Here is a 12,249-nt window from a genome sequence, read left to right on the forward strand (position 1 = left end):
CTGTGTTTGTGGTAACATCACCTAGCCCTCTTCTCTGTGTTTGTGGTAACATCACCTAGCCCTCTACTTTGTGGTAACATCACCTAGCCCTCTCCTCTGTGTTTGTGGTAACATCACCTAGCCCTCTTCTCTGTGTTTGTGGTAACATCACCTAGCCCTCTACTTTGTGGTAACATCACCTAGCCCTCTTCTCTGTGTTTGTGGTAACATCACCTAGCCCTCTCCTCTGTGTTTGTGGTAACATCACCTAGCCCTCTCCTCTGTGTTTGTGGTAACATCACCTAGCCCTCTCCTCTGGGTTTGTGGTAACATCACCTAGCCCTCTCCGCTGTGTTTGTGGTAACATCACCTAGCCCTCTCCACTGTGTTTGTGGTAACATCACCTAGCCCTCTCCACTGTGTTTGTGGTAACATCACCCCCTAGCCCTCTACTTTGTGGTAACATCACCTAGCCCTCTCCTCTGTGTTTGTGGTAACATCACCTAGCCCTCTCCTCTGTGTTTGTGGTAACATCACCTAACCCTCTCCTCTGTGTTTGTGGTAACATCACCTAGCCCTCTCCTCTGTGTTTGTGGTAACATCACCTAGCCCTCTCCTCTGTGTTTGTGGTAACATCACCTATCCCTCTCCTCTGTGTTTGTGGTAACATCACCTAGCCCTCTCCTCTGTGTTTGTGGTAACATCACCTAGCCCTCTCCTCTGTGTTTGTGGTAACATCACCTAACCCTCTCCTCTGTGTTTGTGGTAACATCACCTAGCCCTCTCCTCTGTGTTTGTGGTAACATCACCTAGCCCTCTCCTCTGTGTTTGTGGTAACATCACCTAGCCCTCTCCTCTGTGTTTGTGGTAACATCACCTAGCCCTCTCCTCTGTGTTTGTGGTAACATCACCTAGCCCTCTCCTCTGTGTTTATGGTAACATCACCTAACCTGACCACATCTCCCCTCTCCTCTGTAGCACTGTGTGGTGGTAACATCACCTAGCCCTCTCCTCTGTGTTTGTGGTAACATCACCTAGCCCTCTCCTCTGTGTTTGTGGTAACATCACCTAGCCCTCTCCTCTGTGTTTGTGGTAACATCACCTAGCCCTCTCCTCTGTGTTTGTGGTAACATCACCTAGCCCTCTCCTCTGTGTTTGTGGTAACATCACCTAGCCCTCTCCTCTGTGTTTGTGGTAACATCACCTAGCCCTCTACTCTGTGTTTGTGGTAACATCACCAACACTCTCCTCTGTGTTTGTGGTAACATCACCTAGCCCTCTCCTCTGTGTTTGTGGTAACATCACCTAACCCTCTCCTCTGTGTTTGTGGTAACATCACCTAGCCCTCTACTCTGTGTTTGTGGTAACATCACCTAGCCCTCTCCTCTGTGTTTGTGGTAACATCACCTAACCCTCTCCTCTGTGTTTGTGGTAACATCACCTAACCCTCTCCTCTGTGTTTGTGGTAACATCACCTAGCCCTCTCCTCTGTGTTTGTGGTAACATCACCTAGCCCTCTCCTCTGTGTTTGTGGTAACATCACCTAGCCCTCTCCTCTGTGTTTGTGGTAACATCACCTAGCCCTCTACTCTGTGTTTGTGGTAACATCACCTAACCTGACCACATCTCCCCTCTCCTCTGTAGCACTGTGTGGTGGTAACATCACCTAGCCTTCTCCTCTGTGTTTGTGGTAACTTCACCTAGCCCTCTCCTCTGTGTTTGTGGTAACATCACTTAGCCCTCTCCTCTGTGGTAACATCACCTAGCCCTCTCCTCTGTGTTTGTGGTAACATCACCTAGCCCTCTCCTCTGTGTTTGAGGTAACATCACCTAGCCCTCTCCTTTGTGTTTGTGGTAACATCACCTAGCCCTCTCCTCTGTGTTTGTGGTAACATCACCTAACCCTCTCCTCTGTGGTAACATCACCTAGCCCTCTCCTCTGTGGTAACATCACCTAGCCCTCTCCTCTGTGTTTGAGGTAACATCACCTAGCCCTCTCCTCTGTGTTTGTGGTAACATCACCTAGCCCTCTCCTCTGTGTTTGTGGTAACATCACCTAACCTGACCACATCTCCCCTCTCCTCTGTAGCACTGTGTGGTGGTAACATCACCTCCATGAATGGGACCATCTACTCCCCCGGCCACCCCGAGGAGTACCCCAACTTCCAGGACTGTGTGTGGAGTGTGAGGGTTCCCCCTGGCAATGGGATCTACATCAACTTCACCGTGCTCAGTACAGAACCCATCTATGACTACATCACTGTGTGGTAAGAACCTATCGACCTCTTAATGAACAGCTAATGAGTTAGATTACACTATAATATATACACACACACATCACCTTCGCCATGGTCAATACAGAACCCATCTGTGACTACATCACTGTGTGGTAAGAACCTACAGTGCATTCGGAAAGTTTTCAGACCCCTTGACTATTCAGACAGCCTTATTCTAAAATGGATTCAATACATGTTTTTCCTCATAAATCTACACACAATATCCGTAATGACAAAGCGAAAACCGGTTTTTAGAATTTTTTGCACACATTATTCAATATAATAAACAGAAATACCTTATTTCCATCCGTGCAATACACACATCTCTCTCTAAACCGCTCAATAGTGCCTTATTACAGTAACTAACAAAAGTATTGCTGTTAATCCCTTTTACACAGTTAGATATGTATTTCTCTACTAGAGGAATGGTACAATATTAAACCCTTTTAGACAGTTAGATATGTATTTCTCTATTAGCAGGAATGGTACAATGTTAAACCCTTTTACACAGTTAGATATGTATTTCTCTACTAGCAGGAATGGTACAATATTAAACCCTTTTACACAGTTAGATATGTATTTCTCTACTAGAGGAATGGTACAATATTAAACCCTTTTACACAGTTAGATATGTATTTCTCTACTAGCAGGAATGGTACAATATTAAACCCTTTTACACAGTTAGATATGTATTTCTCTACTAGCAGGAATGGTACAATGTTAAACCCTTTTACACAGTTAGATATGTATTTCTCTACTAGCAGGAATGGTACAATATTAAACCCTTTACACAGTTAGATATGTATTTCTCTACTAGAGGAATGGTACAATATTAAACCCTTTTACACAGTTAGATATGTATTTCTCTACTAGCAGGAATGGTACAATATTAAACCCTTTTACACAGTTAGATATGTATTTCTCTACTAGCAGGAATGGTACAATATTAAACCCTTTTACACAGTTAGATATGTATTTCTCTACTAGCAGGAATGGTACAATATTAAACCCTTTTACACAGTTAGATATGTATTTCTCTACTAGCAGGAATGGTACAATATTAAACCCTTTTACACAGTTAGATATGTATTTCTCTACTAGCAGGAATGGTACAATGTTAAACCCTTTTACACAGTTAGGTATGTATTTCTCTACTAGCAGGAATGGTACAATATTAAACCCTTTTACACAGTTAGATATGTATTTCTCTACTAGCAGGAATGGTACAATATTAAACCCTTTTACACAGTTAGATATGTATTTCTCTACTAGCAGGAATGGTACAATATTAAACCCTTTTACACAGTTAGATATGTATTTCTCTACTAGCAGGAATGGTACAATGTTAATCCCTCACCAACTGAATTCCTGCCTTTTATCCCACATGGTGACTGATTTTCAGTTTTCTCACAGCCCTCTGAGTGGGCAACGTTAGAGTGCCACAACACAGAAGTGTAGCAACCCAACAGGATACAAATGATGTTCATTTATACAGGAGGGCTGGGGGAGTTTGACCAATCACGTTCGAGCAAAGATTTATTTTCATGTCCATTTCTAAATCAGCAGCCTGGTGGAGAAAGGGGTTAATGAAGAGCTTCCTCTGTTCACCTATAGTAGTTCCTCTGTTCACCTATAGTAGTTCCTCTGTTCACCTATAGTAGTTCCTCTGTTCACCTATAGTAGCTCCTCTGTTCACCTATAGTAGGTCCTCTGTTCACCTATAGTAGGTCCTCTGTTCACCTATAGTAGCTCCTCTGTTCACCTATAGTAGTTCCTCTGTTCACCTATAGTAGTTCCTCTGTTCACCTATAGTAGTTCCTCTGTTCACCTATAGTAGCTCCTCTGTTCACCTATAGTAGCTCCTCTGTTCACCTATAGTAGCTCCTCTGTTCACCTATAGTAGTTCCTCTGTTCACCTATAGTAGTTCCTCTGTTCACCTATAGTAGCTCCTCTGTTCACCTATAGTAGCTCCTCTGTTCACCTATAGTAGCTCCTCTGTTCACCTACAGTACTTCCTCTGTTCACCTATAGTAGCTCCTCTGTTCACCTATAGTAGTTCCTCTGTTCACCTATAGTAGTTCCTCTGTTCACCTATAGTAGCTCCTCTGTTCACCTATAGTAGCTCCTCTGTTCACCTATAGCAGCTCCTCTGTTCACCTATAGTAGCTCCTCTGTTCACCTATAGTAGCTCCTCTGTTCACCTATAGTAGGTCCTCTGTTCAGTAGCTCCTCTGTTCATTCACTCACCTCTTACCACTCACCTCTTCCCACTCACCTCTTCCCACTCACCTCTTCCCACTCACCTCTTACCACTCACCTCTCCCCACTCACCTCTTCCCACTCACCTCTTACCACTCACCTCTTCCCACTCACCTCTTACCACTCACCTCTTCCCACTCACCTCTTACCACTCACCTCTTCCCACTCACCTCTTCCCACTCACCTCTTACCACTCACCTCTTCCCACTCACCTCTCCCCACTCACCTCTCTCCACTCACCTCTTACCACTCACCTCTTCCCACTCACCTCTTACCACTCACCTCTTCCCACTCACCTCTTCCCACTCACCTCTTACCACTCATCTCTTACCACTCACCTCTTCCCACTCACCTCTCCCCACTCACCTCTTCCCACTCACCTCTCCCCACTCACCTCTTTACCACTCACCTCTCCCCACTCACCTCTTTACCACTCACCTCTCCCCAATCACCTCTTACCACTCACCTCTTCCCACTCACCTCTTACCACTCACCTCTTACCACTCACCTCTTCCCACTCACCTCTTCCCACTCACCTCTTCCCATTCACCTCTTTACCACTCACCTCTTTACCACTCACCTCTTCCCACTCACCTCTCCCCACTCACCTCTTCCCACTCACCTCTTACCACTCACCTCTTACCACTCACCTCTTACCACTCACCTCTTCCCACTCACCTCTTACCACTCACCTCTTACCACTCACCTCTTCCCACTCACCTCTTCCCACTCACCTCTTCCCACTCACCTCTTCCCACTCACCTCTTTACCACTCACCTCTTTACCACTCACCTCTTACCACTCACCTCTTTACCACTCACCTCTTCCCACTCACCTCTTACCACTCACCTCTTTACCACTCACCTCTCCCCACTCACCTCTTACCACTCACCTCTTCCCACTCACCTCTTCCCACTCACCTCTTACCACTCACCTCTTTACCACTCACCTCTCCCCACTCACCTCTTACCACTCACCTCTTACCACTCACTTCTTTACCACTCACCTCTTCCCACTCACCTCTTCCCACTCACCTCTTACACAGCAACTGAGGTGTTTATTGTAATACATTGATGTACATTGTGTCATGTTGTACATAATAATGACTTTTTAGTTAGTTTCAATGAAATTAGACCCATGAGGAGATAACAAGAAATTATGTAAAACCATGTGATAGTCAATTAGCCAACTATAGTAGAGCTAACCCTTGACTATACGTGTTGGATGCTCAATTAGTAGAATTATTACTAAAACCTGTTTTGGCAGAAACCTTCGGTAAAAGTTTTCCATATTGTGTTGTTGTTTTAAAACGTAAAAGTAATTATACATTTGTGGGAAAAAGCCAACTTTGTTTTTGCATTTCACGTTCCCCAGTGCTCTCAGACCTCTCTTCCAAACTGTTCTTTCTTAATTGGATGCATCCTTTCTGCGGTTACCATAGCTACTGCATTTCTCACTATTGATAAAACAGAACTTTGTCTTCTGGTTGGTTTGAGAGAGATTTGAACTGTTCACCCCCTTTCTCTCTCTCTCTCTCTCTCTCTCCATCTGGTTCCCTCCATCACACCATCCCTACTCCATCCCTTCGTTAAACAAACGGACCAACAGTGATATAACACGCACAGTTAGTCCATTTAAATGCACAGAGTATGATCAATGTACTCAGACTTTTAATCTCTCCCTGTGAACGGTAAAGATTTTTGGAGGAAATGTAATGCAGTAATGCAGTCGCCAAAAGGCAAGTTCTTCATGTATCCCCATAGATCCAGTCAAAGGCATCTTGATGTTTTAAAGAGAGCGGCTTCCTGAGTAATTGTCCTCCCCAGCACTCTGACACCCCTGTTGTGGAGGGGGATGGAGAGAAGGAGGAGAAAGAGAGAGCGTAATGGATGGAATAGATTCATTTTATGTCCTCCATCCATGAGCACACAAATAATAAGTCCCTCCTTTGTCCCACCGCATGTTTAAATAATGAATTTTTTGACCTCCCCCCCCCCCCTCACGGCTCTCTTTCAGTTTCTCATAGTATGTATTTATATTGCTGAATGCGGCAGGCTGCCAGCGCTTCAATCTGTTCTCAACGCTGTGAGATGTCATGCTGGCTTCAAACCCACGCACACACACACACACGCACACACACACGCACACACACACACACACACACGCACACACACACACACTTGATACGCACACACACACTCACACACTCACGTATGCACTAATGCAAAGAAACAATCACTCAAGCAGTCTCCCTCACACAGACACACAAACACACACACACACACACCGTGCTCCCGAAAAATCCCAGGTGTCAGAGATTAGCCAGATTAATAAAACTTCTCTGCTTGTTCGCTAGGACTGCTCTGACCCAGCGGTGCCCAGAGTGGGGGTCCACTGAGCACCATTAAACAGACCCCCTTCTCACGTTCACACACTCATTTACCTTTGACTGGCTCCAGATTTGACCCATGGGGGTGGTCTGCTCTTTGGCTGTCACGATCACAGAGATGTAACCCTCCTCCTGCCCCTGTCTCTTAATTGGGTAGCTTGTTTGATATCTGGGGTACCTTTCTGCATTTTAAAACCCAGTCTCTGTAATGACACTCTTATGCTGTGGCATCTCCAAAAATGAAGTTTATAAAAGAGACGCTATAATCGTCTCTTTCTGGAAGGAATACTGTAGATCAGTGATCGGTTATGTATCACTGGGAAATGTTAATTAAAAAATGTCCGCAATAGATTTCCAACGGGCCTCTTTCAAAGATATGTCTGTATTGGTCAATGTCTTGTCTTCATTGTCTATTGACAATGTCCATCACCTGCCCATACGGAGGGATTTGTCATTGATCCTTGGTGTGTATGTTGTGTGTATCTCTACAGGGATGGTCCAGACCAGAGCTCCCCCCAGATCGGTCAGTTCAGTGGGAACACAGCGCTGGAGTCGGTCTACAGCACCTCCAACCAGATCCTCATTAAGTTCCACAGCGACTTCAGCGGCAGCGGATTCTTCGTGCTCAGTTACCATGGTGACCACTACATCAGAGAGACAGGCAGGGACAGAGAAATATAAAATATGTTTAGAGAGAGAAAGATGGAAAACAAATGTGATAAAGGAGGAGGAGAGAGAGGGGTAAAGAAAGAAAGAAGGAGTGTGTGAGAGGTAGAGATAGTGAGTGAGAGGTAGAGATAATGAGAGGTAGAAATAGTTAGTGAGCGGTGGAGATAGAGAGGTAGAGATAGTGAGTGAGAGGTAGAGATAGAAAGGTAGAGATAGTTAGTGAGATGTAGAGATAGTGAGTGAGAGGTAGGGATAGTGATAGAGAGGTAGAGATAGTGAGTGAGAGGTAGAGATAGTGAGTGAGAGGTAGAAATAGTTAGTGAGCGGTGGAGATAGAGAGGTAGAGATATCGAGTGAGAGGTAGAGATAGAGAGTGAGATGTAGAGATAGTGAGAGGTAGAGATAGTGAGTGAGAGGTAGAGATAGTGATTGAGAGGTGGAGATAGAGAGGTAGAAATAGTGAGTGAGAGGTAGAGATAGAGAGTGAGATGGAGAGGTGGAAATAGTGAGTGAAAGGTAGAGATAGTGAGTGAGAGGTAGAGATAGTGAGTGAGATGTAGAGATAGTGAGTGAGAGGTGGAGATAGAGAGGTAGAGATAGTGAGTGAAAGGTAGAAATAGTGAGTGAGAGGTAGAGATAGTGAGTGAAAGGTAGAAACAGTGAGTGAGAGGTAGAGATAGTGAGTGAGAGGTGGAGATAGTGAGTGAGAGGTAGAGAGTGAGTGAGAGGTGGAGATAGTGAGTGAGAGGTGGAGATAGTGAGTGAGAGGTAGAAATAGTGAGTGAAAGGTAGAAATAGTGAGTGAGAGGTAGAGATAGTGAGTGAGAGGTAGAGATAGTGAGTGAGAGGTAGAGATAGTGAGTGAGAGGTAGAAATAGTGAGTGAAAGGTAGAAATAGTGAGTGAGAGGTGGCGATAGTGAGTGAGAGGTAGAGATAGTGAGTGATAGGTAGAGATAGTGAGTGAGAGGTAGAGATAGTCAGTGAGAGGAAGAGATAGAGCGGTAGAGATAGTGAGTGAGAGGTAGTGATAGTGAGTGAGAGGTAGAGATAGTGAGTGAGAGGTAGAGATAGTGAGTTAGAGATAGTGAGTGAGAGGTAGAGAGTGAGAGGTAGAGAGTGACAGGTAGAGATAGAGTGAGAGATGTAGAGAGTGAGAGGTAGAGAGTGAGAGGTAGAGATAGAGATAATAAATGAGAGGTAAAGATAGTGAGTGAGAGGTAGAGATGGTGAATGAGAGGTAGAGATAGAGAGGAGAGAACAAAGCCAGAGGAAAAGGAAGAGATCAATGGTCTGACAGGCAGCGGAGTGAAGCTCCTAGGCCTTCTCCCACTCCTCCTACTCTTCCTCCTCCCTCTCCTCTGACCTTCCTCCTCCCTCTCCTACTACTCTTCCTCCTCTCTCTTCTCCTCCTCCTCATCTTCTTTCTCCTATTCCTCCTCTTTCTCTTCCTCCCTTTCCTCCTCCACCTCATCTTCCTCTTCTTCCTCCATTTTGTACCTCCTCCTCCTCTTCCTCATCTTCCCTCTCTTCCTCCTCCCTCTCATCCTCCTACTCTTCTTCCCCTCCCGCTCCTCCTCTTCCTCCTCCTATTCCTCTTTCTCGTCCTCTTTCTCCTCCTCCTCCCTCTCCTCCTCTTTCTCCCTCTACTCTTCCTCCTCCTCTTCCCTCTTCCCCTCATGCACGCTGTCTGCCTAGGGCCTCTGACACACATGGCAGCTAGCATTCATTATTGGCTCAGCTCATTTTCATAGTCAATTTAATCTTGACTTATTGCGCTTCGATGCCTCTCTCCAATCTGACTGTCTTTGTATTGAATCAGTGAAGGGACATGGCTCTATACACCTGCGTCACATTGATTATTGGCTACAGGGTGCGCTCTGAGAAATGAGCACTTGCCCAAAAATAACTTGTTTCAAAAAATTATTAAAAAAATAAAAAAACAGACAAGTGGTCATTGCAAATGTATTCCCCCCTTTGCTATGACGCCCCTAAATGAGATCTGGTGCAACCAATTACCTTCAGAAGTCACATAATTAGTTAAATCAAGTCCACCTGTGTGCAATCTAAGTGTCACATGATCTGTCACATGATCTCAGTAGATATACACCTGTTCTGAAAGGCCCCAGAGTCTGCAACGCCGCTAAGCAAGCGGCACCATGAAGACCAAGGAGCTCTCCAAACAGGTCAGGGGCAAAGTTTTGGAGAAGTACAGATCAGGGTTGGGTATAACAATATATCAGAAACTTTGAACACCCCACAGAGCACCATTAAATCCATTATTGAAAAATGAAAAGAATATGACACCACAACAAACCTGCCAAGAGACGGCTGCCCAACAAAACTCACGGACCAGGCAAGGAGGGCATTAATCAGAGAGACAACAAAGAGACCAAAGATAACTCTGAAGGAGCTGCAAAGCCCACAGTGGATATTGCAGTATCTGTCCATAGGACCACTTTAAGCCGTACACTCCATAGATCTGGGATTTACGGAAGAGTGGCCAGAAAAAAGCCATTCCTTAAAGAAGAAAATAAGCAAACCCGTTTGGTGTTCGCCAAAAGGCATGTGGGAGACTCCCCAAACATATGGAAGAAGGTAATCTGGTTAGATGAGACTAAAATTGAGCTTTTTGGCCATCAAGGAAAACGCTATGTCTGGCGCAATCTCAAAACCTCTCATCACCCCGAGAACACCATCCCATAATGCTGTGGGGATGTTTTTCATTGGCAGGGACTGGGAAACTGGTCAGAATTGAAGGAATGATGGATGGCGCTAAATATAGGGAAATTCTTGAGGGAAACCTGTTTCGTTCTTCAAGAGATTTTAGACTGGGACCGGGGTTCACCTACCAGCAGGACAATGATCCTAAGCATACTGCTAAAGCAACACTCGGGTGGTTTAAGGGGAAACAATTAAATGTCTTGGAATGGCCTAGTCAAAGCCAAGACTTCAATCCGATTGTGGATCTGTGGTATGACTTAAAGATTGCTGTACACCAGCGGAACCCATCCAACTTGAAGGAGCTGGAGCAGTTTTGCCATGAAGAATGGGCAAAAATCCCAGTGGCTAGATGTGCCAAGCTTATAGAGACATACCCCAAGAGACTTGCAACTTTAATTGCTGAAAAAGGTGGCTCTACAAAGTATTGACTTTGGGGGGTGAATAGTAATGCACCCTCAAGTTTCCCATTTTTTTGTCTTATTTCTTGTTTGTTTCACCCTAAACAATATTTTGCATCTTCAAAGTGGTAGACATGTTGTGTAAATGAAATGGTTACAAACCCCCCAAAAATCTATTTTAATTCCAGTTTGTAAGGAAACAAAATGGGAAAAATGCCAAGGTAGGTGAATACTTTTGCAAGCCACTGTAGCTGCTTCTGCTTAGTGATATGAATGTACTAGACTAGAGATAATACACAGCAATGATTCCCTATATTTTTCTTGGGTTTGGCATGGGAATTACTCTGGAATGAGTTTTGCTTCGATTCATTTGAAATGGGCCACCGAGTTAGAGCGACAACTTTATTTCCCCTTAGTGAACACTCTGCTTTGCTTTGAATTAGCCATTATTTATACAACGCTTATTAAAGATATTCATTTAGTTTATTAGATTGTCTTCAACTGTCAAGTAATCAAATTATAGGCTGCAGTCAGTTTATTCATGCAGTTTGCTGTCCAGAATGACAAACAAAAAAAGTGTTTTCATGTAGGTCACATCACAGAGTGGCCAGGGGAAACTAAATCTATAGAATGTGATTATCACTCCTCACATGCAACACGCAAAACTGTCACTTATTCCAATCTAGTTATGAAAGGATATAAGTCGATAAGTTACATAGTTATTCAGGACATTATGCAAGCATCATAATATTATAAATACCATTTGTGGGCAGATCTGATGACTCAATTCCCAGAGTCCACCTGTTTTGAGTGGTGATTATCTTCATCGTTCACAGCACATCAACCGGTCAGTCGAGACGTACATCCCACATGAAGGCAATACATAGAGCAGTGGTTCTTAACCTTGTTGGAGGTACTGAACCCCACCAGTTTCATATGCGCATTCACCGAACCCTTCTTAATTGACACCAACACGTTGAAAGCGTTGTTGTTCTGAAGAGTTGCTGTTGAACCTGGCTCTGCTGAATTTCAATGATTTCATCCAGGTATTCATCATTGACATCTGTTGTCTCAACACTAAACGTGAACGGCTGTCTCACCCATGCTGGATATGACTCTCTTGTAGGGAAGTATCCGTCGAGAGACTTTGCAAGCTCATCTAAGTGCGTGGCAATTGCTTGCTTCAGTTCCGCGGGTACAGAAATGTCTCCGATTCCAGATACATCTTCGATCTTACTTACACAGTCGTCCAGCAGGGGAAAGTTTGCGAAGTTATTGTTCTCTGTTCGTCGTTTCCATAACGGTAGCTTTTTTTGAAAAGCCTTCAGGTTTTCCTCCGCTTCGATGATGTTGACTCCACCGCCCTGCACCTTTTGATTGAGATGATTGAGAGCTGCGAAGATATCAGCCATGTACGCTAAAATGAGAATGAACTCAGAATTTTTGAAGCAATCTGCATGACAATGTTGGTGCTCTTGCAAAAACAGGGCTAATTCCACACGCACGGCAAAAACACGATTCCGCACCTGTCCCCGGGATAACCACCGAACGTTAGA

General features: G+C 44.5%; 1 protein-coding gene across 1 annotated transcript in view; it reads left to right on the top strand.

Moving 5' to 3' along the window:
* Positions 1-12,249, top strand: part of LOC116354513 (CUB and sushi domain-containing protein 3-like) — a 492,885-nt gene that overhangs the window by 333,212 nt on the left and 147,424 nt on the right. The window contains 2 exon segments of the mRNA XM_031795095.1: positions 2,069-2,246; positions 7,396-7,541. Of these exon segments, the coding sequence (XP_031650955.1) occupies positions 2,069-2,246; positions 7,396-7,541 (324 nt within the window).

Source organism: Oncorhynchus kisutch, linkage group LG17, assembly GCF_002021735.2.
Source record: "Oncorhynchus kisutch isolate 150728-3 linkage group LG17, Okis_V2, whole genome shotgun sequence".
Classification (NCBI taxonomy): Eukaryota; Metazoa; Chordata; class Actinopteri; order Salmoniformes; family Salmonidae; genus Oncorhynchus; species Oncorhynchus kisutch.